Genomic DNA, 25,922 nt, shown 5'->3' on the forward strand with positions numbered 1-25,922 from the left:
ATTGTCTCTCTTATTTCTCTTCCTTTCTTCTCATTCTCGGGTTCTTAAATCAGATCTAAGGCTACAGATCGAGTAGACTCGACAACCTGCGAACGTGGTCATCAACGATGAGCAATCAACGACCCTAATCAACGGCCAAAGAAAATTGATGTTCGGCATCTGATCCGAAGATCATTCCAACGGATCGAGGATCACGCTTGTAGATTAAGGCCTCCTAGCTCGTTCTCTTCAAAGCAGTCCTTTCATCGATCTCTCTCAAACAGTATTGAAGAGAATAGAAGAAATCAGAGGAGGCACTCAAGGGTACTCTCTCTTTCTCGCTCATTTCCTCTTTTCATGGCTAGAAATTGGATAACAGCCATGGCAGCGGTAGCCATATCCGCCGCTGTCCATGGCCACCTACATGTTTGAAGAAATGCTTCAACCAAGATTCTGTATTGTATTATGTACTCTTTCAAAATATGGATTAATTCCACAGTCGGAACCACTTGGTAGATCATGGATGATAGATCGGGATGGCCCAGATCTTTCTCTCAAATAAAATAATTGAAGAGTCATTTGGTATCATGGATCTGAATTCTGACTTAAGAATCTAAACATGGAATTTTCAAACATGTATTTTGTACTCTTTTAATTGCATTTAATAAAAATCCTGTTACAATCATACATGATTATTGGTCATTGATGACTTTGATCACATACAAATCCGTATGTGAGAAGTAGAATGTTTTTAATCTAGATGTTTCATATATCAATATGCTTGTCACACAATTTTAAGTCCTAACTGAGGAATGCAACCAGCTTTACCAGGTCACATTAATCAGTATTCAAGCTTGATATCAGTCTCAAGTGCTAAAACTCTAAGCTGGTGGGGTGGGGTAGTGAGAATGATCAGAGGTGAAGGCAAGGAAGTACATCAGTTACTGTAAGTGCTTATACTTAAAGCACATATTAGTTTGTCAAATTTCGAAGTCCAGTTACGATCGAAAGCTCGACTAAAGACAAGCTATCAACTCGCTCAAGTACCTAGAAAGAAGATTAAACATCTCAATGCGACATCATTCATGATTTGAAGTTCATAACGCTTCGTATGAGTCAACCTACAGGTGGTATAAACCTAGTTGGACCATAGGTTAGGTGTATTTCAATCATGCATATTTTGAATTACATTTTATGTTAAATATACACTAATTAGGTCAGCTCGACGTCCGGTTCAGCCAACCTCATTACTTGGACCAACCAGGCAAAATTCGGACAAAATTCAAATCTCATAAGATCTTCTTTTACGGTAGGTTCAGCTAGCCGAACTTAACTTCGGCCAACCTAAGGAAGTTTGGTCAAATTTTCAGCAATGGAACGATTTCAGAATCTAGGCTAGTTAGGCCAGCCGAACTTGAGCGTAGGCCAGCCGAACTAAGCTTAGGCTAGTCGAACCTAGGCTTAGGCTAGCCGAAGTTTATGAAAGATTTTATCCCGCGATCTCCAGATTCTGACTGGAACATTATCTTTGGAGTTCGGTTAGCCGAACTAAATCTTGGGTCAGCCAAATTACACAGATCCTTGTCTATAAATAAAGACTTTTTCTTACATTCTAAATCACGAAAATTCATATTATTTTATTGTGTTATAGAGAAAGATTCTTCCAGCCCCTTTAAATTATTTATGTTATAATTCATATTTTATTATTAGCTTATTTCATTCTCCTTTTTAAAGTTAGATTAAATTGTTTTGATGAGAGTAATTCATACTCTACTTTGAAAAGAATGAGAATCGAATCTGCAACAATAAGATTTTATTCATTTCATTGAAAATCTATTAGATCCCTTTGCATCTCTTTTTGGATTGAACTCATACATCAGCTTCATCAATATCCCAGGAAGAAGATCACTGAACTTAAGCTACAACTACGATTTCGACTCGCCAAATCGAAGATGAGTACTGTTTGTTTTTAATTATTTTAGTTTGAATTTTTATGAGATAGCCTGAAAATCTCAACGGGTTTATTTATGGTGACCCCGTAAAATTACGAAGCAAGTTTGATTGTGATAGGCCGTGAAAATCACAATAACTGTATAAGGTTGTTAAGGTGACTCTGAAAAACCTTGAAATAGTGAAAGCCAAAATTGCGATGGTAATAATTTTGAGAGTGGAGTAGGCTGTATTGAGACAACGAACAGCTATAACTCTTTTTTGTATTGTAGTGATTGAATTTATCTATTTGTGTTATTATGCGTTTCTTACTCTTTGCCATTAATTTGATACTTTGATTTTAAAGACATCCTAAAATAAGGTTGTCCTACCTAAATCTTTTAGGTGTAAGGTTGTCTTACGAACTATTTGGTATCAAGGATTCAATACTTTGTAATATTGTATTTAATTAATTCATTATTCCTCATTGTATTGAATTATTTGGTATTGTCTTATTCCCCCCCCCCCCCCCCAACTAGGACATCTATAGCTCGTCCTTTCAATTACTCTTGTCATATTATCAAGAATTATAGACAAAAAGTCTGAAGGTATGCATATTATTCAGAGTACACGAAAGTCCACTATGTTAGCGATAAAGTAGCTAAAGTTGGTAAACTTTCAGAATCTAAACATATGGTTTTTGACCTATTCAAATGCTTAGATGACAAAAAATAGTTAAAATTTTTTATTTGGTCAATATGTCTGTAATTTTTATCTAGCCACTATGGAAGTGAAAATTCAATACAATACGCTTCTTGATCATACTAATTTTAAATACCTTAAAAAATGGTTGAGCTACTTCAAGTTCACTCTCAATTATTTATTATCATCATTGTCATCATGTAAGTTTTATCCTAACTAAGGGAGTAGGTTATGAGATTCATTTTCTGTCATTCCACTTCATCAAGACTCTTCCAAATTATTATATGACTAATTTAAGAATTCATAGAATTGAGTTTATACATCATCACAACTTTTCTACTGATGCTGCTACTGATACTACTAGTACTATATGTATTTCTTATGACCTATTCTATTTTTATCTTGCTTAGTACAAAATAGTGCAGTCTCTAATATATATTTTTAATGTTTATCTTTAAATGTAAGCTAACACATGGTAATAAAAAGAAGGTGGAATGATGAATGTGAGACTTTTCATTGGCATATGAAAATCATCTCTCTTAGCGAGCTTCTAATGTGGAAATTGTGACTTCATTCCTAGAACTAGTTCCTACTGTATTTTGACAATCTTCCTCAGAAACATTTCTTACTATGAAAGTCGGTTGATTAGGTCTTGGAAGAGATGCAGTTTCACTGGTTAGCATTACAACTACGGAAGCCATGGTTGATCGATTTACTGCAATTTCTTGAACACACAAAAGTCTCACATGGATGCACCTTAGAACTTCACTTGTATTGAATGCCTCAGTTAGCGATGGATCCATCAAATCCCGATGTTTGTTTTTATTTCATAATTGTTATGCCTAAAATACTTTCCCATTTAAGTAATCTATAAATAAATTTTTTTGTTTTAAAAAGATAAAATATTCTTTTACCAATTGAACCAAAATAAAGATGACAAGGATGAAAATGAACTTAATAAAACAGTGTTGCTTATATTGGGGCCCATCATTCAGTATATGAATCATTGAGATTTGGGGCCCTACTATAGAAAATACCTCTAGTTTCTATTTCCACATTTATTTATTTCTTTACATAAGGCTTTTTTAATTCAAAAATATTTTTTTTACTTGTTAAGTAATAAGAATTCAAGTTTAAAAATATAATTGTTAATTGGTCTTGCTTATTTATATTTTATTGCTTCATTTATAGTTGGTTAGATGATTAATATGCTTGCGATTAAGAATAGAAATAAACAACCTACAATACACACACACACACATGTTATCCTTGGAGGATTTATTTTTTAGGGAGACATGTTATTCTTGTAGCCTATGATATAGTGCCTCAATATTGCTTGTATGTTACTAGTATGTATTAGATAATACTAAGTTAATTATTTCAATTCTACTTGTGAAAATTTAGAAATTTATTTCTTCAGTTTAAACACATTCTGTTATTAGTTAGGTAGATGATGAATATTTGTTGTGATTGATTATGCAATTGTTTAAGTATAGGATAATCAGTTGTCCATTTGAGGATTTATATATAGCCAAGCATAGATATATATAGTATGCTTTTAGATGCATAGAAATTCTCAAATTGTCCCACATATGTCAATTCAAGATTAGATAAATTAAAATGCTTTCAGTTCTCTTATTTAAATGCACATACTTGTTCTGGATTGTATCTGTCAATTTCTCTTTAGTTATGTTTCTTACATTTATTTGTAATGTCAAATATCCTCATAATATGTGAATAATTGGCGTGGGAATCAAATGAAAGATCAACGTATCTAAAGAGACATGGGGAGATGTGTCAGAACTTCAGCGTGGGCATTTTAGGTCCGATTTCTACCTTCTACTTCATTTTCCTTACCTCCATTCCTTACAAATGAATACTTGTTGGGTTAAAAATGAGACATGACCATAAAATTTTAAGCTTTAATTCATATAAGTGGGCTATTAAAAGTAATGAAATATGCCCCATGTAACTTTTGGATTGGAGTTTGACCTTGATGCTTATAGTGACTGGGCCCCTCCTTTCATTGACTTGTATGAGAAGGAAAGTATTCTTACCTGGCCGTTGAAAGTTATAAGATATGCTATCCAAATCACAGGAAATTGTTGAAATGTAATTAATTTATTTTTATTATTTTGTCTTGCAGGTTACAAGCAGAGACAGATGATGGCTAGATGGAGGGATTTCTTTTATTGTATTCAGAACATTTTCAACATATATATTAGTGTAAATATTATACATTTTCCATTGTAAAGTAATACAATTTATTTAGTATTTATTTTTAACCGTGTTGTGTAACATTTTTTTAGGTTCTAAATATTTAAAAACAATATACGTTCCAATTAAATATAAACAATCAAATGAATTAAGAAAAAAATTAACTCGCAATCAGCACCTTTACCGGCGGTCAACAGTTTTTACTGTTGTATATTTAAAGGTTTTCCAAGCATTTTCTATAGCATATATCATTGTTTCATGACATTTGATAGATCTGTTGAGAGCTTTTTACTGATGCTTGATAGATCTGAACCAACGTATACCGACGCCTTGATATGTCTAAACGACGCTTCGGTGGACCTTTTTTGGCATTTCTGCATATATTCCCTAGTGTTTTGACAACATTTTTTGCGCGCATAAATATACTTTTACTACACTTCGGCGGGCCTTTTCCGACGTTTCTATATATAATTTCCTGGCATTTTGCCAACCTTTTAGCGGCGCATAAATATATGTTTACCAGCACTTTGATATGTTTAAAAGATGCTTAGACAAGCCTTTACTAGCGTTTCTGCAAATCTTTCCCGGTGTTTCAGCAACATTTCGTGGCATTTAAATATATTTTTACCGGCACTTTTTACAGCATTTACCGACGCTTTTACTGTTTTTACCAACAGTCAGCAAAAGCGCCAGTAAAAGTCTCTGTTATAGCAGTGGCCATCAAAAGCGCCAGTAAAGAAGCACGACCTCCGGTAAAAGATACAACGACGCCCCCTTTAGTAGCACGTGTATGACTGCCAATAAAAGCATTACCAGTGTTTTTTTTTATTTTTTATTTTTTATTACTTTTAAGAGCGTTTTTAGCTGCTAGTAAAGTTCCATTTTCATGTAGTTCAACTATAAAATTTTAAAGATCTCAATTGTTACATAAATCCCTTTACGGCTTAAAATAGGTACCCTATGCTTAGTTCCAATGATTTTCTAAGATCTTGGCTTTATCGGCTCCAAGGCTGATAATTTTCTCTTCACTTATCATAAGGATAAGATGTCAGTTATATTATTGATTTATTTGAATGATATTCTTATTACCAACAATAACGAGGTTCATCTTAATCCTCTCATTATTGACCTGAGGAAATTATTCACCATGAAGGTCTCAAGCTGCTTGCATTATTTTCTTAGACTCGAAGCTACTTTTTGTAAAGCTAGTTATATCTTTAGACAAACAAGATATGTCATGAAACTTCTCAAATGCATTAAAATGGAAGATGCCAAACTATTTGAGTGTCCCACTCTAAGTGGCAAGAAAATGGGCCCTTCTAATGGTGATTTTCTTAAAGATTCCACTGAATATTAAAGTGTAGTAAGTGTGTTGCAAAATCTTACTCTCATTAGGCTTAATTTAGCCTATACTATAAATCAGGTATGCCAATATATGCACTATCCATCCACTATTTATTGGACTGTAATAAAACATATTCTAAGATATGTTAAAGGTACCATTGATTATGTTCTCTTATTTCAATTTGGATCCTTCAAGTTTGAAACTCATTGCGACACTGATTATGTCGAGAGTCCTTATAGAAAGATGTTCTACTAGAGGATATGCATTTATTTTGAATATATTTTTATTTCTTGGAGTGCCAAAAAGTAATTGACCATCTTTCGATCCAAAACTGAGTCTTAGTATTGTCAACTAGCCCACATTAATGTGAAATATATCCTGGTTAAGATTTTATTTAAAGACTTACAGATTTTTCTCTCCACTGCCTCCTTCATTTAGTGTGACAAAATTAACTCAATTCACTTACTTCTAATCTATATTTCACGTGAGGAAGCATTTAGAGATAGATTATCACTATCTTTGGAAGAAAGTTATGCATAAGAAACTTGTCATTCAGTACATCAACATAGTTGATTAAGTTGCTGACATTTTCACAAAAGGTCGTACAAGAGTTTAATAGCAATAATAATTCAACATCTATCTAAAGCACCATTTTAGCAATCTCCAGCTCGTTATAAGATAGCTCATCGTTAATCTTTAGAAAGTTTAACTTGATTTGCTTCTTTATAGATCTTAACTGAAGATTCATTTTTTGTTTTGTAATCCTTACAATAAGAGAGTCAATTGTACAAATATTTAAAAAAAAAACTTAATATACATCAAAGCTTCATTATTTGGATTTTGAGTTTAGTTATCTTATTTCAAACATTTTAGGATCCATATTAACCCGACCATCTGATGACTCATCAAGAGCTGTGATGAACATCATAGTTCTAAAACTCAGTAAATCCATTGAAGCTCGGCCAAGTCAACCTTTAAATATGCAATTAACACGGTATAAAATGAGAAGGATCCACATCACTAAAACTATCTGATTACTCATTAAGAAATGTGGGGCATTATAGTTCTAAAACTTGGTAAGTTAACTCGAAAAGTAGTCGAGCAGCTTTTAAATTTTTAATTTACACAATACAAGATAACAAAATAGCATCAATCAAACTATCTGATGACTCATCAAGAGATGTGATGGACACCATAGTTATAAAATTCATTAAGTTGACTCAAAACTCGGCTGAGTCAACCTCTAAATATGCAGTTAATACTATATAAGATAAGAAGGATTCACATCTCTCACTCCATCTGATAACTCATTAATATATGTGATGGACATCACAGTTTTAAATCTAAGTGGGCCAACTTGAAACTCGATTGAGTCAACTTCTAAATATTCAATTAATGCAATACAAGATAACAAGGATCCACGTCAATCAGATGATGCTAGAAAGGACGTGATGAGTTCGATCACTATCTTCCTCAAGGATAACTACTCCGAATCCAAGGAGCTCTCCAAATTCCTTATAGAGTTTCCTCTAATCTATGAAGGATAAAATAGAAATCGTTGATGCAGAAATCTGATCAATCTTACCTTACCTCCTACTAGCCAAAGTACCTGTGATTTAATGGAAAATAAAAGAAGTATTGGGGGCGCCGGTTAAAGCCGGGGACCCTCCATTGACTAAGTTATGATATGGACTTGCAGGAGTAATAGAAGAATCAGGTGTTGTATGTGTACCTTTCATTATGAGCAGAGTCTTATTCATAGACTTTTGGGGGCAGTGTCGTATATGGCAATGCCTCTCTATGGTGGATGCGTATTGTGGAAGAGATCTTCCTTCGGACATGTTGTGATTGATTTCTTTATATCCTACAAATATCTCAAAAGATAATCATATCTTTATATATTATAAGTGTATCTCTATCCCTGAGGCTCAAGTCAATATCCGAGACCAACCTCCAAAGTTGGTTCCCAAGGCTGAGGTCGGTACCCGAAGTCGAGGTCTTTATTAAAGGCCAACCTTCGAGGCCGAGGTTAGTACCCGAGGCTGAGGTCAGGGTGGTTTTTCAGCCCTCAAGCAATCCACAATCTTCGAGTCTGTTCATCTGGTCAGTCCATTTTTACCCATAATAGTATCCCCCTAGTTTCGAACGTTCTTCAGGAGCTCGGTAAGTAAGTTTGTGTGAACTAACACTGTGTGATGACTTGCACCGAAGAGTTCAGGAGGTCGAGAGGTTAGACGAAGTATGGATAAGATCGACAAGTCGATTATTCAATGGTAGATCGTATACAGTATAATTAATTGAAGGACTTTTCTTTCTTTCAACTGAGAGAAGTCCCAGTCGTTCCCATAATAGTAAGTTGAGCACTCAGTAGAATGACTTTCTTCCCTTATACTAAGGGAAGTGCTCATAGTCGATCGTAAGGTCGGATAACAAGGAATTGATAGAAATTCTCCTCCCATAACCTTGGGAGGTTCTTTTATAATAGAATTCACAGTAGAGGACTTTCTTCCCTTGCACTAAGGGAAGCCCTCATAGTCAGTCGTGTAGTATGAGTAGCATTGCCAATTAGTGGTCTGACCTCTTCTCTAAGGGTCGGACAATTAGTTGGGGAATATTTTTTTCTTGTACTAAATAAAGTCCTTAGTAAATTGTATAGTTTGAATCGTTGAAAAATCATTTAAAAGAATTTTCTTCCCCTAACGTAGGGAAGTTCTTTTATTATAGAAGCCTATAAAACAGTAGAAAACATAATAATAGAATCATGAGTACATTTTTTCCTTTTAAAAAGGGAGGTCACTCTTAGTCTTGTAGGTCAGTCAGTCGAAGCGTTCCTCAGTATCTGATGTCGAGGTACGCTGGCCTTGGCCTTGGTCTTGGTCTTGATCATCCTCTTTCTTTCTTTTGGCATTAATAGTAAAGAGCTCTCATTCTTCCCTTCACTTCATATCCTTAGCCAAATTGTTTCTTTCTTGAGTAGCTCTTCGTGAACTAATAAATTCCTCGATATTGAAATATTTTTTAGATTGGTTATGTAGGTCGGTGAGGGTAATCGGAGGGTTCTTATCAATAAAAAAGAAGTACTTTCCTAATTTAAGGCCAACCACCATAGCTGCCAAAGCTAGTTAGTCGGAATAACCATCGACCTGGACAGTTTCAGCGTTGAAATGGATGATGTAGTCTTTTAGCAGCTCGTCCTCCCTCTAAGTGATTGTAAGGAGGTAGGTCGATGGCTTTCTCTTATCTTTCCCACCGATGAACTGAGTGATGAAAGCTTTGCTGAGTTGGGTGAAGGAGTTGATGGATCTCAGCTTCAGCTGCCTATACCATTTTCACGCAGTCCTCGACAAATTCAGGGAGAAGGCTCAGCACATAACCAAGATCGAGACGCCATGAAGCTCCATACATGCTGTGAACGATTCCAAATGCTCGATCGGGTTGTCAAACCTGAAGTATGGGGCGCTTTGCTGCATTCGAAATTTCGGTGGGAATCGAGCTCCCATAATGTTGTTGGTAAATAGTGACTCGGTCTCCTCTAGCATAGCTTCGATGGAGGTCGGTATTTGAGCACGGTAAGCTCTGCGGATATCGTCGACCTAACCTCGCAGTTCCTTAAGTTCTGCTTTCCAGGGTCCTTCGTTCTTAGCTACCGCCTCAAGAGCCTTTCCACGCCTCTTCTTCTTTAACGTGTGACGTAAGTTAGAGTCGGCGGGCGTGGCAATTGTTGAGATGTGGGAGGGTACATGGCTTGCCGACTGTACAGGATATTGCTTGGTTCTCTGCAAGTCGATTAGTGCTTGAGGTGGTGCAAAGACCTCGGTGGCTGCCCATGCATTTATATCCTGATCGAAAAATAGGTTCTGTCTCTCTAAAATCTACATTATCTGGTTAATGTTACCGGTCAATGCTTCAACTTGATGTTTTAGAAAGACGAGCTGACCTCCTCGATTTCGGGACCGCTATGTAGGGCCTGCAGGTGTAGAATCAGCCTAGAGTTGAGAAGGTAAATCTCCTTAGTTTGCGAATAATGGTACAACTCCTCGATGTTTTCTATGGCATGGCCTACCTAATAATGAAATGGGACCTTCCATATTCACACTAGGGCAATCTTGTTAGCTGGATTAGAAGCCATACACAAATCACCCAATATCGTGAAAATCTCATTTATGTATTTAGTTAATGGGGGGGGGATGTCCTTCCATATTCACACTAGGGCAAGCTTGTTAGATGGATTAAATGCCATACACAAACCACCCAATATCGTGAAATTCTCATTTATGTAGTTAATGAATTCTTAGAGATAATCCAATTACCTATGTTATGTCATTAGCAAAACTTTCATGAGACTTTATCACATACAGGGGTTGTACCATTATTTTTGGTACAAAGGCTTTTAAGTCACAAGAAGTAATAAGAGTGGAGATAACGAAATAATTATTTCAATGCATCTCATGGTTTTAAATAATAAAAAAAAAATTAAGAGAGAGAGAGAGAGAGAACCTTGCATTGCAAATAGCGGTGCAAGCACATGTAAGTGATCAATTCTCAACTTTGATATATACATGAAAATAAATATTTCATGGTGTTTGATTCACTCTGCTACATAGATAAGAGACGAGAATTAGGTATAGGCTAAAAAATATTATTAGAGAATAAGCCAAGTTATTCTTTTCTTATTTTAATATATATTAAATTATAAATAATTTAAATTAGTAGAAACTTTCACATAAATAATTCTTATTGATCTAAGTTATTATATACTAATATCAAGTTCTTTGTCATAGAGCGTGGAAGTGATTCTAGGATGATGTTGAAGTGTGTAATGTATCAGGTGGTCTTACAGATTATCATATATTTTTAATATTTTATTATTATAAATTGAATAATGATGCAGATTTGGTGGACTAGGTAACCACGAGGTAGGTGGATCCGTTATTATGTACCATCCTGATGTATGTGTTTTATATATACCTCATTCATCCATTTTGCCAGCTTATTTTAGAGCGCGAGCCCAAAAGTAAAGCAGATCATAGGAAATAGTGGTGATTTAATGCTCATTATTAAAAACTTCTTATGGCCTATCATAATATTTATTTGACATCTAACCTGTTGATAAGGTCACACGGACCTAGATGAAGGGACAATACAAATAACAGTTTGATCTGAAACTTGCGTAGCCTTTAAGAAGTATTTAAGGGTGGGTTTTTAATCACTATTATTCCTATTGATGGTGCACTTGAGATTTGGATCTGTTTCATCCTTGACCTTATACCCTATAATGAGCTCACAAAACAGATGGACAGCAGGATATAAAATACATACATTATGATTTGCCTCACAGTAACGGATCCACCAAATCTGCTTGTAGACAAGGAAACCCGATTCCATATTCAAATACACTTGACTTTAAGCACAAGGATATATTATATTAGGTTCATGTCTATTCGATCTTACATTATTTTTAGAGTTTGTTTAACTCATGTCATGACTTAGTCGAGCTAACGGAGACGACACGCCAAGTTGCTCTGATAATCACAACCATCCATATTCCGGATGATCGGTTATGTGGGCCACCGTAACAAACTTGCATTGAGTAGATGATTCTGAAAAGGAAATGAATCTAGGATATCAAAAAGATTTTTTTTTTTTTTTTTAAATTACTCGCATAAAATTCCTAAGCATTGAAGGTGGAACATCTTTGAAGCATGATTATTGGACCATAGCTCACTTAGAGGATGGACGGTTTCAATCATTGTACCATCTTTTTTGTGTAGGCCCTTGGGGCAACTCATTCCGGAGATCCCATGGCACGATGTAGGCAAAACATGCAAAAAGAATTCTTAGATCTAACATACTATGAATAAGATAACCACCTTCAATAAAATAAAAGATAATACAAGCATTTGCAAGATGTGTCGGGAACATGCAGAGAAATGCTTAAGAGAGGCGCAATATTTTAAAACATGAACTTGACTTTGACCCGTTGTTGCAGGCGGTACTAGCCAATCAAATCACCACCAATTTCTGCTTGAAAATGTGTTTTAAATAAAATAATTAAAAGTAGAAGGAATTAATGAGCAATTTCCTAGTACCATAGTTGATTAGTTTTTATTTTATAGTACAAGTTGTGAGTCCGAACCATTTATCGGTCATCCTGTTGTTGATCTTGCAGGGTAAAGTTGCATTCGTTTCAACCTATGCAATCCATCAGCTCCACATATCCATCTTCGTGTTGGCAGTTGTTCATGTGCTTTACTGTATTATCACCCTGTTTTTGGGTCAGGGGCCAAGGTAAACTGTCCAACATTTCTGTATTCTTTTTGTGGAAATTCTATTTTAGAGTCGACCACAGAGAGATTTGAACTTTGTGGTTTTGCTTGAATTGCAGATGAGAAAATGGAAAGTGTGGGAACAAGAAACCAAGACCGTGGAATACCAGTTTTCGCATGGTAATTAAAGTTTTTTTTTTTTTTTCTTTAAATCATCATCAACAGATCATTTGAATGTGCTGTGCCCATATCATTGTTGAATGTGATGCACAACTAGTTCATTTGAATCTTGACTGAGTTAACTCAGTTGAACTTTGAGTCAGGTCGATTTTCACAAGGGCATTGACAGAATTAAATAGGCAAAGATGCTTATTTAAAACGTAGGTTGCATTTTTTGTGTTTATTTAGCTTCCAATCTACTTTCATCTTTGAATGTAACTTTATATATCATGATATATTGTTTTAGAGAACATGTGGGGCCTACTTGTGCATGTACAGAATCCAACCTGTCAAGCGCGATTGTCCCAAATGAAAGTGGGTTCCCCAAAATTCAGATCAATCCAACCATTAAATTTTTATCACGTAAATTTGGAGGTTTTTGGGTGGTTATTCATTATTTATATGGTGTGGCCACCCGATGGTTGGATAAGCTTGATTTTCATAATACCCCATCATCATGGTGTGGTTCACTTGATGGTTAGGTAAGATGGCATGCATACAACATGCTGGGTACTATATGGGCAGTTGAATAAACGTTACTCCTACATGTAAGCCTTATCCTAACTAACTAGGGTTGGTGACACTAATCATGTTGGCTCTACCATTCCACTCCACCTATATCAAAACCATGACTTTTTATACTTAGTTAAATTCCTTATAAATGCAGATGAATAACCTTATTCTCCATCGGTTGTAGAAGATCCAGCCTCTATTATTCAAACCTTTAGGTGGACCCCATATGATTGGACGTGGTCTTAATCTACCTTATCTACTTGAGAATGGTGAAAGTGATGGTGAAAGTGATATGAGGTGGTCATCAGGCAAAGTGGAATAGGAATATACCATGGCATATATGGATTAGGCAATCCATTCATCAAGTGGACCACGCTTGTATGAGAAAAATGGACAATTAATAAGACACCATGACAGTTGTGACCATAAATAACATGTGTGACACGTATCCAATGATTCATCTTTTTAATATTTCTTGATATATGTATATGCATGTGTATGTGCATGTGTGTGTGTATGTCTCTCTCTCTCTCTCTCTCTCTCTCTCTCTCTCTCTCTCTCTCTATATATATATATATATATACACACACACACTATAGATTTTCTTTCTATGAATGGTGGCAAACATGACACATGCAAAATTCATGTGGTTGACAGATCTGGAGAGGTTTCGATTCGCAAGGGAGACGTCCTTCGGACGACGACACTTGAACTTTTGGAGTAGATCACCCGTTCTCATATGGATTGTAAGAAACCAAAATATCATTCTCTTTTTATTTTATTTTATATTTTATTTTTAACATTCCCTCGTGGCCATTTCATCGTTCTAAAACACCAGACGCAGTTTGACTCGTTTGGTCCTGAGTCAAGTTGTGACTTGGCCAACTCACCCACTTCATGGTTTTATGACATAGTGACACAGTCCGACTTGTTTGGAGCTGAGTCAAGTTGTGACTGAGCCAAGTTACCAACATCATAGTTTTAAGACAAGGCGGCTTAGTCTGACTCATCTGGTCATGAGTCAAGTTGTGACTCAGCCAAATCACCCACTTCATGGTTTTAAGACACGGTCGCTTAGTTTGACTCATCTGGTCATGAGTTGAGTTTGGGCGTGGCCAAGTCACCTACTTCATGGTCTTAAGACATTGAGACACAGTCTAACTCGTCCGGTCCTGAGTTAACTCAGCCAAGTCACCCACTTCATGTTTTTGAGACATGAGACTTGGTCTGAGTCGTTTGATCCCATGTCAAGTTGTGATTCGTTCAATTCAACTCAGAGACTCACCCTAGTTTTAAATACTAAAATGTAAAAATACAAATGAGGATAGCCTCTAGCACAAGGGTCAAGTTGGTTAGTGGGATTTCACCACCCATGGATACTCCAACCCATGACGGGCTGTTGAAACTCCTGAGAGTCTACCGCAAGTTGGTTGGTACTGCCTTGTTAACAGGGAAACCAAGCTAGGACACGTCTTTTCAACGAGAATTGCTCCTGCACCTTTAGAGCACTATAGCTATAGTACTCCTATTTGTATTGGGACACTTAAGATAATCCAATCGACTGATCTAAACTGTCAGTTGGGTCGGTCCAACATATAGAGGAATGCTCACATGCGTACCTTCTTATGTGAGCACCCATGAACACCTTTGCACAGGTGTAATGGGCACGGAATCTGAACAGTCCACATGATGCAGCACTCCTTGAAACCTCATCAGCCCGACTTTCAGCCTAATACAAAACTCTAGTGGGCCATGGAAAAAGGAAACAATTTCCTCCCTTAATTTGCCTTTCTCTTTGATATGACCTACTAGAATATTGGATCAGGTTGAAAATTTGCCCATAAAGTTTCAAGGGATGCCGCATCCTGTAAGAAGGTGCGCAGGTGAGCATATATATATATATGTGTGTGTGTGTGTGTGGAGGCGATGGGTAGTCAAGATCACACAAAAAATATGTCTGAAACAATCAGGAGCATCATAACTTATTGTTCCCTAATAGCACTGGAGCATTTCTCATTTTCAATTGTCTTAATCTAACTACCATGCAGCCTACTACCAATTAAGAACGTGATTGTGATTTTTCAAGAAACCAAGTGGCCCATTTATTTCATTCCACCCAAGTCAACCAGAATAAGATAGCACATAGTGTTTAATTTTTATATCCATGTATCAAAGGTCAAGCTGATTCCAGCGTTAATTGGGAACACCTCATGTGGGCCACCAACAGCTTTTTCCTTTTCTTTTCTTTAAAATTAGGCATTTTACTGAGGACGACTTGAATTTTACCGAATAATGCCTCCAATGACCAATATTCCCGCGCAATGCTTTATGAAAGTTGTGAGGCTCACGCAATAGGTCTCTCACATGTGGGTCCATTCCCAAGGTTGGCTAAATCATTTAAAAAAAAAAAAAAAACAATCTAGACTTAGATATTTTGTTCGTGCTATCATCATGGTGTATATCACGTGAGTCCCTTGCATATTGAGTTTTATTAGGGAAATGGTACCATGAGGTTAACCTCATGGGAACTTACCATGAGGTCGAGCTATGTGGGCCCCACTGTGATGTGTGTCTAAATCTACCCCATCAGTCAGATGCTCCATTCTATGGTGGGACACGGGCTTAAAAATCAAGTTAATCCATGACTTTTGTGGGCCACACCACATACAACAGTTGAGAGGGGTTATCCTCCCATTAAAACATTCATAATTAGTTATTGGGTCCATCTAAATGTGGTTCACAAATGCAGCCCATCCATTGTGTGTGTCCCACTTGTATTAGAGGTCATGCCAAGTTTCAGCCACATAAAAAAACTCATGTGACTCCACCAAATGCTTTTATATGTTTTAGGCATATCTTCACATGGTGTTAGATGGTATGGCCCCCCACCTGAGTTCCATATATGGATGATTTTTGGCATATTCCATAACCTAAATGATACCCATCAAATTCACGGTTTTGATGTTCGACACCCATCACGTTGGGGTCCACACAACTCGACATCATGGGAAGTTCCCAATTCCAATGAGGTCGACCTCTTATTACCATTTCCCCTTTTATAATTCCATTTCTCGGAAAGCACCTCCCTCTAATTTTTAATTATAAAGGCATTATTTGTAAAATATAAATTTTTTAGGAATTTTGAAAATCCTTTAAATTTTTATAAAATCATTTGAAATGACAAAATAACGGCGAGGAATCCAATGACCATGAGATTAGGTCTCACACTAGCCAGATTGTCAGATTAATTTTCCTTTTTTGTGGACAAAAACTCAATGAGCGGCTTAGATTGATTTTTGCACGTGACCACACCACTCGGTACTTGCCAGCTCAGCTTGCTTGCAGTGTGTGGGGGTAGAAACTTACATACGGAGGTTGAGTACTTCTCCTTTAACTAAGCTTCCTTTGTCTGCCAGCTGTTCTGGCTCCCTCCACCATAAACGGTGGATAGGCTAAAATAAATGAAGCTGGTCCACTTGCCAGGTAGGAGATGGTTCAAAGAAATTGACCAGAGAGCGAAATTCAATATAAATTTGTAGCCCGGCAGTTAAGTGGACACACCCCATTTTTGGCAGGAGATGATCAGGTGAGAGGGATCTGGCGGTGGGTGGGACCCCTGACTGTAGGCCCACTGTGGTGTATGTGACTACATCCACACTGCCCATCTATATTGAAACCTCATTTTAGACTATGATCCAAAAAATGAAGCAGTTCCAAAACCCATATGAGCCCTGGTACAGACAGTAGTGATTGACCATTAAAAACTTCTGGTGGGCTACAAAAGTTTTGGGTAAAGATGATATTTGTGTGGTCTATTTATCAACAAGTTGGATGGCAAATAAATATTTCCGTGGAATCCATGAAGTTTTTAAGTGGGGATTCAATCACAACCATTTCCTGTGGTCCGATACTCCTAGAATTTGCGTCATCTTCATTTTTGGTATCATGTCTTAAAATGAGCTTTTAAATTTTTGGGCAGCGTGGATTTAATACACATACATCACTGTGAGTCCCACAATCAGGGTCCCACCCACGTGTCCATGTGGGTCTCACCTACTCCATTCCCATTTTCGTCCTCGAGCATCTATATGGTTCGGTCCTTTGTGACAGACAGCTTAGAATTCACACATCCGTGATAAGTACGTGTGAGTGGGAAGCGCTGCCAATCAATCTTGATATTTTAATATTTTTTAACCTTCTCAACGTAGCAAATATTTCAACTTTAAAAAAAAAAATAAAAAATTCAATACAAGCTTTATTATAAAGTTATAAAAAATGTTGTATATTAATTATTAAACTAATGCAAATCCTCATCTTTTATTCGAGCTTATGATATATAATGAGAGCAAAAAACACTCCCGAGTTCACCGGCTGCCATACAACCTAAACCTCAAACTACAAATAGATCCGATTGATTTGGTCATTTAAATTCCATAGATCCAGCCTATTTAGTATGCCCAAATCTGGAACAAGTGTCGATTATATTTTATTACAAAGGTTGTGATTAAAATCAACAAGTTGCACAATAAACACATGATGTACCGAAAGTCATGTCACCCATGCGTGGAATTTTGACTATTAAGTTTTTTTCTTTTTTCTTTTTTCTTTTTTTTACTTTCTATTTCTCTCATATAAGTTTGACCTAATTAATTAAATAATTAATATTATTTTATTTATAATGGTATTTATTTTATGCTTTATTCAATGAATACCTAATATATGATACCTTTTCCCAACCTTTCTAACACAAAGGGGCTCTCTCTAAGTTAGGCCTTTCTTTCAAATCCTATAGGTCCTTGGACTAGCAGATCCTTTTCTTTAGCTGAATGTGGACTATTATTCTATTTCTCTTCTTAAGCATCTATCTTAATCCACAAAATCAAGTGTCAAGATTGTCTTGTTGATTATTATTTTATTTTATTTTTGGGCTGAGGAAGGTGAAAAATCACCGATCCACATTTGTCCAAATGGAAAACCGGAACGTACAAGTATGGGATGGGGTTTGGGTGTGGCTACACATATAGCATACCTAGAGCCGATCCATTGACACCCGTAGAATAATAAAATATGGCGACTTTGGTTTTTTTTTTTTTTTTTTTTTTTTTAAAATTTCTTGAATAGAATTTCTAATTCGGTTTCATATTTACAGGTTTGTTTCTTCAGACAATTCGTGAGGTCTGTTCCAAAAGTGGACTACTTAACCCTGAGACATGGCTTTATAATGGGAATTTAAGATTTTTACACGGCCCATCTGATAAAAAGGCCCACATAACCTTTTGCTGATTATAATATCCATCCAATTTTCAGGCCCACTTGGCTCCGCAGAGCTCGACTAAATTCGATTTTCAGAAATACATCAAAAGATCACTTGAAGAAGATTTCAAAGTTGTCGTCGGGATTAGGTGAGCATATCTTACTAATATAATCTCTCTCTCTACAATCAAGGGTGGGCCTCATATGGGTCTTGGTCGTAATGTAGCCTGCTTGACGGTGGGTCACGCCATGGCCTACGTTTTGCAGAATTTTTTTAAGGCCCAGTCCAATCAAGGAATAAACTCATATCGCGTTATAATTAGTGGGTTTTGTTCTGAAATTAAAAGTGGCCAGAGCCTATTTCATGGCCTGATTTATACAGTGGGCCATTCAAAACCCCCGCTCGCGGCTATTTTGGACTGACCATTGGGTCTAGGAACACTTCAAGGGCCACCAAACAAATATCACATTAACTTGAATGTGAAAGCTTGCATTCTTATTTCTAACCATCTATTTGCAATTCATTGATAGAATTATAAATAACCCATGAAGAGGTCCACCAAATGGATAATTGAAATACTTGATAAGACCTATCTTTCTGTAGATGATCTTGACCGTCCATTGATCTGTTAAAATAGTCAATAAGATGTTTGCCATGTTTGCAGCCCTATATTATGGTTCTTCGCTGTGCTCTTCCTGATGAGCAACGCACACGGTGAGCAATCTCAACTATTATTTAGCTGGTCCTTACATTTCTCTTTTAAAACCGGTGGGGGCAGCAATGGGCTGGGCCTTAGTTCATCTTGGCCCATAGTTCAAACGATTCAATTTTTTTGTGGGCCCATTTACAGCCCAACTACTAGGCTTTTTTTTATTTTGAGAATAATCTGAACAAAATTGTGGTGTTTGGTTGTGGACAGGAGGATATGCTTATCTATGGCTGCCTTTCATTCCTTTGATCGTAAGCACCTTCATCATAGCTCTATCGTAGATGTTTTCTACCACACGAGTGGCACGTGTAGTATCGAGGCCGTTCAGCAGGTCACCCCTTGGTGAATGTTTCCCAAGCCAAAAAATTAAAAATAAAAAATCAGGCCAGTCCACTGGTAAGGTGGACCACGTGTACAAGAAATGGCCCATGCTACACACTCAATGTACACATGTAGGCCCAACGGTGGCAACCCGCATGGGTAGGAAGCAGTCACCGGCGGGCCATTCTGATCAATGGCATGGCACTTGCATTTGGTTTTTGATTTTGATCATTGATCATTTGGATTGACAATTTGATATTATGGGCCTGAAGTGATTTTTATCATTGATCATTTGGCTTCCCTGATGTTGTATGGGCCACAGATCATTCTACTGGTGGGAACAGAGCTTGTAATGTCTGGGATCTACTCTAAACTATCAGCATGTGTTGCCCAATGTGGCCTACATGCAGAGATGGTTGGATGATCAGAACCGTTCATCCATTGGGTCTATTTTAGATGGGTTATGATGCAATGATCATCAATTGAAATGATGATATTGACGACTGATTTGATTTATTGAGTTCAATGTGACCCATTGAATTTTTTCTTTGCAATGACATCAACGGTAAGAATTAGAGTGGCCTATCTCGGGTACACTTGAAAGATGGACGGTACACACGGCATGTGTATCATGATCTAAACTGTTCATTAGTCATATCTCTCCATAGGACTACTGGCCAAAATCGCAGCAATCAGATTATCCTAACCATGTATAAAATGGTGCGTAAATGTTCATCGGATTTCAATGATTGTTGTACACAACTTTTTAAATGGTAAGGATTGTCTAATTGTTCTGATTTTTGGCGCACCAACCATTCATGGTTGTCCCTGATGAATGAATGGCCTGGATCATCTTGTACATGTGTGTTTCTTTATGAATTAGTTATTCATTATACACATATTCACACCCCACGACACACATAATATATAATTATCACATAAAACCCATAGTATGGTAAGCCGCACGAAATGTTGCCCCACTACTTGTGATTGGATACAAAAGCCAAACTGATCCACTCATCAAGTGGGGCACTGATGCAAGACAATTAATCACTTGTTCTAAAAGCTCAAATTGACAGATCATGATGAATTAATCCCTTTATCTCATGGTCCAGGCCTCACATGGGTTAGGACCTCTGTCTAATCCGTCATGAGCCCTACTTCACACGAGTCACTCGCTTCACACAAGTGAGACTCGCCTCACACAGCCGCCCACCCCGAGTGTACCCCTACATCCCACAAGCAATCTACTCAAACCCGGTGTAAAAATGCCCTGCATTAGGTACATACATTGGGTGAGATGTCAATTTCAATGGTGTGGCCAAGCCGATGAGTGGACAACCATCCATTTTTCCAACTAAGCCAACATCTTTCTAGTGGGCCATCATAGTATTTAGAAAAAAAAATGTAATCTTGTTCTAACAACCAACATGCGTTTTGTTGCACCAGGGTCCTCATACAAATATTGTGCAGCTATGTGACACTCCCTCTCTATGCATTGGTAACACAGGTAATTACATTTTCCATCACTTGCATTATATCCATCCATCATCAGAAATTCCATTGCAATTTCTGGTGGGCCATCATAATCTAACATGATAATATATATCCACAGATGGGCTCAAAGATGAAGCCCACCATATTCAATGAAACAGTAGGTACAGCTCTAAGGAAATGGCACCACACTGCTAGAAAGCACGTAAAGGCGAACCACAACCGGTCCAGGACTGTCACACCAATGTCTCCGAGGACACCAAGGACCCCCACCCATGGCTTCTCGCCTGTCCATCTCTTATGCAATCACCGGAGCGAGGTCGACAGCTGATTCTATCACTCCGATAACGAACGTTCAGATGCCGAAGGGTCACCCTCCCCATCGCACCACATGTTTGAGAGCTCATCTTACCACCAACATGGACAATGGAGCCGAGCCGAACTAGAGAGAGAAACAGAAGGGTTTCCTACATAGCCAACGGCGACGGGTTGACATGAAATCAATGTAAATTCTGCTGAATTCTCCTTTGCCAAGTGACGACGACGACGATTTTTATGGAGCTTGGACTACAGCTTTCTTTCTATGGAAATTCACACCATCGTCGCCACCTTTCGTTGATTCCATGCAACAGCAATTGCATCAATGGCCACAGCATGGATGTGGAATGGGCCCATGCAATGGTGCAACACATTGGATGACATTTTATGTAATATAATATGATTGTGATGCACTGAGCCATGGTTTATATTGTATGAAAGATGGAATGATATTTTTAAGATGTTGTATACATTGTCTGGACAACATGGGTCAATCTGTGAGTTTTTAGGTTTTTGAATTAGGAGTGGCAATGGGTTGGGTTAGGGTTGGGTCCTCGCGTTGGCCCTAGATTGTGAATTGCCAACTTGTTCCAGTCGACTCAGACCAGCTGGTCAAGCCCAATCAGATTCAATACCGCTGTCATCACTCAAAATATGCATGACTTGCTGTGACTCGGGCGAGTTGTGACTCGACTCGAGATTGAATAAGTTAGTTCAAGTCACCGAGTCAAAAAACAATGTCCTGTAGGACTAGGCCTGAATGAGTAGGAATGGACCTACCGATCTCCTCGGGTATTGAAAAGACTTAAATGATCAATGGTTGAAAATAGTCCAGTCACTATAAGAAATATGGAATTTACGTGCATGTTTACTAGCGGCCAACATAAACAGCTAGTTTATATATGAGTTAGTGGCCATTGGTAAAAGTATTTACTGGCGGTCACAAAGTCAGCTGTCACCAAAATCCATCGGTAAATGGTCCCAACAAAATCATCTTTTTCATTTCCGCCTGTCCCAAAAATATCCCCTCTCTCTCTCTTCATTTCTAGGGTTTTTCTGATTCTTCTCTACCCACTAGAGATTTCTTTGTTTGTTTTCTATGAGATACAATCTTTTTCGATTCTCTTCTATCGATGAGAGATTTGAAATAGATGGCTCACATTTCACCTTTGAAAAGCATTTTTATCTGAAAAATATTGACTTCTTCCCAATAGAAAAGTCTTATATCTTACTAGTAAACATGCCTTTTGAAAACTCCTTACAAAACCCTCTCTATCTCATTCACTCACTTCCCTCCTAACAGAAACCTTAACTCTACTATCAGTCGATCCCTCTCTTAGTGTTTGTTGGATTTTCATTAGACAGATTTTGTGTGCATTAACCAAATGGACCATTCGATTTGTAATATTTCTTTGCATGTTGAGATGCATTTCTAATGTATGGAGGTTTTGATTTGTGAATTTTGATTGGGACTCTTCCTCTGGGGTTTGTGATTTGGGCATGTTGAATTTTTATTTTTATTTTTTAAACTTTAATTTGGGTGTTTCATTTGGGGTTCTTGATTTGGGTATTTGATTTAGGAATACATGATATACGATTTGAATCGGGGTTATGATTTAGGAGTTTTAATTTGAAAATTTTTTTTGGGAATTTTAATTTGGGATTCGAGTTAGGGATTTCGATATGGACATTTTATTTGGTGCATTTGATTTGGGCCTTATTGAATTAGGACTACTGATTATCTTTCTTAACCATCACCTCTAGTCTTTAATAATCTCCAAAGATCGGTTTGGTATTGTGCAAATTTGGGTTGGGTTAGGCCAGGTTAGGAATGATCACATGTATTCAGGTCTAGTTGGATCGACTTTGATCGGTCAGATGAATTTACTATTTTTAGTAAGTTATTATTTTAGAAATGCTTATTATTTTAGGATGATATGAAGTTATGGCTTATATAAGTCATATTAAAGGCATCATTATGATCAATTTTATTCTATTTTATTTTTAGGTTTTTCACCTTGTGAATTGGAGGTTTCTGTTAGAGGAAGAAGAGGGCAATCTCTTTCCACCCCTTTCCACCACGCACCCGCTATGCCATTTCTCCAATTTCATTCCCCTTTTAAAAAAAAATTCAATTTCTTCCATTTTCATCCTTCAATTTGAAAATGTTAGTTTAAAATTTATGTCAATGTATACAAAATATCCATAGATATGGATTTCTAACTTGTTTCTACCAAAGCTATATCAAAGAACTGAATATAAAGAAGCAAAACTAATTTATCACCAAATGGGTTCCGACTCGTTTTTACTCTTTGATTTGATTTCTCTCAAAACAATTCAAATGGATCATTGCCTGAATCCTCCTATGGACAATTTTTCCAAAACATTTTAGGAAAAGAGGTTTTTTTTTTTTTTTTTTTGGATTTTATGTTTTTTTTTTTTTTTTTTTATTCTCTCCCTCATTTAATTGTTCCACATCTCAACATATATATATATATATATATATATATATATATATATATATATATATATATATATATATATATATATATATATATATCTTCAATGTGACAATCAAAGATAGGTTTTTGTTGTTCTTATCCTTTAGGAAAAAAGTACTCACTTACTTTTCAATTATCTCTTTCCATTCCATCATGTCCATTAAAATTGTTGCATTCTGATATATGGTCATCTCTTTATTATTCAATAAAGGATTCTAAGTATTGTATTTTATTTGTTGATGATTATTCTAAATATTTTTGGATTCATCATATAAATCTTAAATCAAAACTTTAGATTATTTTGTGAGATTTAAAATTTTTATTAAATTTTTTTCTTTCAAAACTAATCCATTACAAATAGATGGATGGAGAGAATATATTAGCAACTATTTTCAACTTTTTCTCTCTTAACATTGGACCTTTTACCACATGTCATGTCCCTAAATAATAGAGTAGCTGAATGGAAGCATTAACATATAGTTGATACTAATCTCACACTTTTAGCTCAGGCTGGTATGCCTTTTATCTTTCGAGTTGAAGCTTTCAATGACTCAAACGACTTGATTAATAGACTTCTTGACAAAGTGTTAGACTATATATCTCCACATGAAATTTATTTCACAAAACTCCAAAGTATTCTACTCTTCAGTGTTTGGATGCGCATGTACTTACATCCTTATAATAAAAATAAATTAGAATTTAGATCCAAACAAAGTGGTTTTTTTGGGGGCATTCTCTTCACCGTCAAGGATTTAGGTTTTTCGATAAAGACACTAGGATGTCATTCTATCTCGCAATGTTATTTGTATTTCCCTACACGCCCTCCCCCGATTTTCATTCTGAGGAATCGGCTTCACCTATAGCCATTTATCCATTATAACCATCTCCCTTGGAACAACTACCTAATCTTAATGTTATACCCAACCTGTCATTTTCCCCATCTCCCACTGATTTACCTACACAACCTCCATTGCTCCATAGTCCCAATTCACTCTCTATTCCTTTACCTAAAAAGCTTACACCATCTCATATATCATCTTTTCCTTTACATGAACAACCCACCTTGTCCCACCCACAATAACCTTTAGTTCAATAGTGAAACACATTATCATTCGAATGGTCTTAGCTCTTGCTATAAATCAACATTAGAAAATGCAACAACTTGATGTTTGAAATCCCTTTCTCTATGGCATTTTAAATTAAAAAAAGTGTATATGCGAAAACACTACAAGAAAACGCGGCTTTATTGGCACAATTTTTACCAGCGGCCATCTATAATTGTCGGTGATAATGAGAATCACAGGCGACTGTCCAAAAACGCCCCTGATTTTGGTATGTGGGCACCAGTAAAATGTTGGTTATTAAAATATAAAAAAAACATCAAGAGGGTTTTTCATTTCCCTCTCTCTATTCCAATTTTGTCGCTCTCCCTTCCTCATCTCTCTCTCTCTCTCGTCTCGTGTGCTTCTCCCATCTTAGATTTGGAGCTTTTAATCTCCTATCTTGCCTCCAAATCTCATTATCTCTCTTATTTCTCTTCCTTTTTTCTCATTCTCGGGTTCTTAAATCAGATCTAAGGCTACAGATCGCGTAGGCTCGACAACCTGCGGACGTGGTCATCAACGATGAGCAATCAACGACCCTAATCAACGGCCAAAGAAAATTGATGTCTAGCATCTGATCCGAAGATCATTCCAACAGATCGAGGATCACGCTTATAGATTAAGGCCTCCTAGCTCATTCTCTTCAAAGAAGTCCTTTCATCGATCTCTCTCAAATAGTATTGAAGAGAATAGAAGAAATCAGGGGAGGCACTCAAAGGTACTCTTTCTTTCTCGCTCATTTCCTCTTTTGATGGCCAGAAATTGGACAACAGCCATGGCAGCGGTAGCCATATCCGCCATTGTCCATGGCCACCTACCTGTTTGAAGAAATGCTTCAACCAAGATTCTATATTGTATTACGTACTCTTTCAAAATATGGATTAATTTTACAGTCGAAACCACTTGGTAGATCATGGACGATAGATTGGGATGGCCTAAATCTTTCTCTCAAATAAAATAATTGAAGGGTCATTTGGTATCATGGATCGAATTCTGACTTAAGAATCTAAACCTTGAATTTTCAAACATGTATTTTGTACTCTTTTAGTTGC

The 25,922-nt window shown here is 36.7% G+C and overlaps 1 protein-coding gene and 1 long non-coding RNA gene across 2 annotated transcripts in view; both read left to right on the forward strand.

Moving 5' to 3' along the window:
* Positions 1 to 21,736, forward strand: part of LOC131223640 (MLO-like protein 6) — a 39,238-nt gene extending 17,502 nt beyond the window's left edge. Inside the window, exons 14-15 of the mRNA XM_058219094.1 lie at positions 20,904 to 20,964; positions 21,070 to 21,736. Of these exons, the coding sequence (XP_058075077.1) occupies positions 20,904 to 20,964; positions 21,070 to 21,279 (271 nt within the window). The 3' untranslated portion in view covers positions 21,280 to 21,736. The remainder of the gene's footprint in view (positions 1 to 20,903; positions 20,965 to 21,069) is intronic.
* LOC131223642 (uncharacterized) lies at positions 12,505 to 19,796 on the forward strand. The gene is made up of 6 exons (XR_009160591.1): positions 12,505 to 12,618; positions 13,828 to 13,916; positions 18,320 to 18,572; positions 19,089 to 19,138; positions 19,344 to 19,384; positions 19,777 to 19,796. It is a non-coding gene; the product is annotated as an uncharacterized LOC131223642 (long non-coding RNA).
* Positions 21,737 to 25,922: the final 4,186 nt, after the last annotated feature.

Source organism: Magnolia sinica, chromosome 13 (assembly GCF_029962835.1).
Source record: "Magnolia sinica isolate HGM2019 chromosome 13, MsV1, whole genome shotgun sequence".
NCBI classification, from domain to species: domain Eukaryota; kingdom Viridiplantae; phylum Streptophyta; class Magnoliopsida; order Magnoliales; family Magnoliaceae; genus Magnolia; species Magnolia sinica.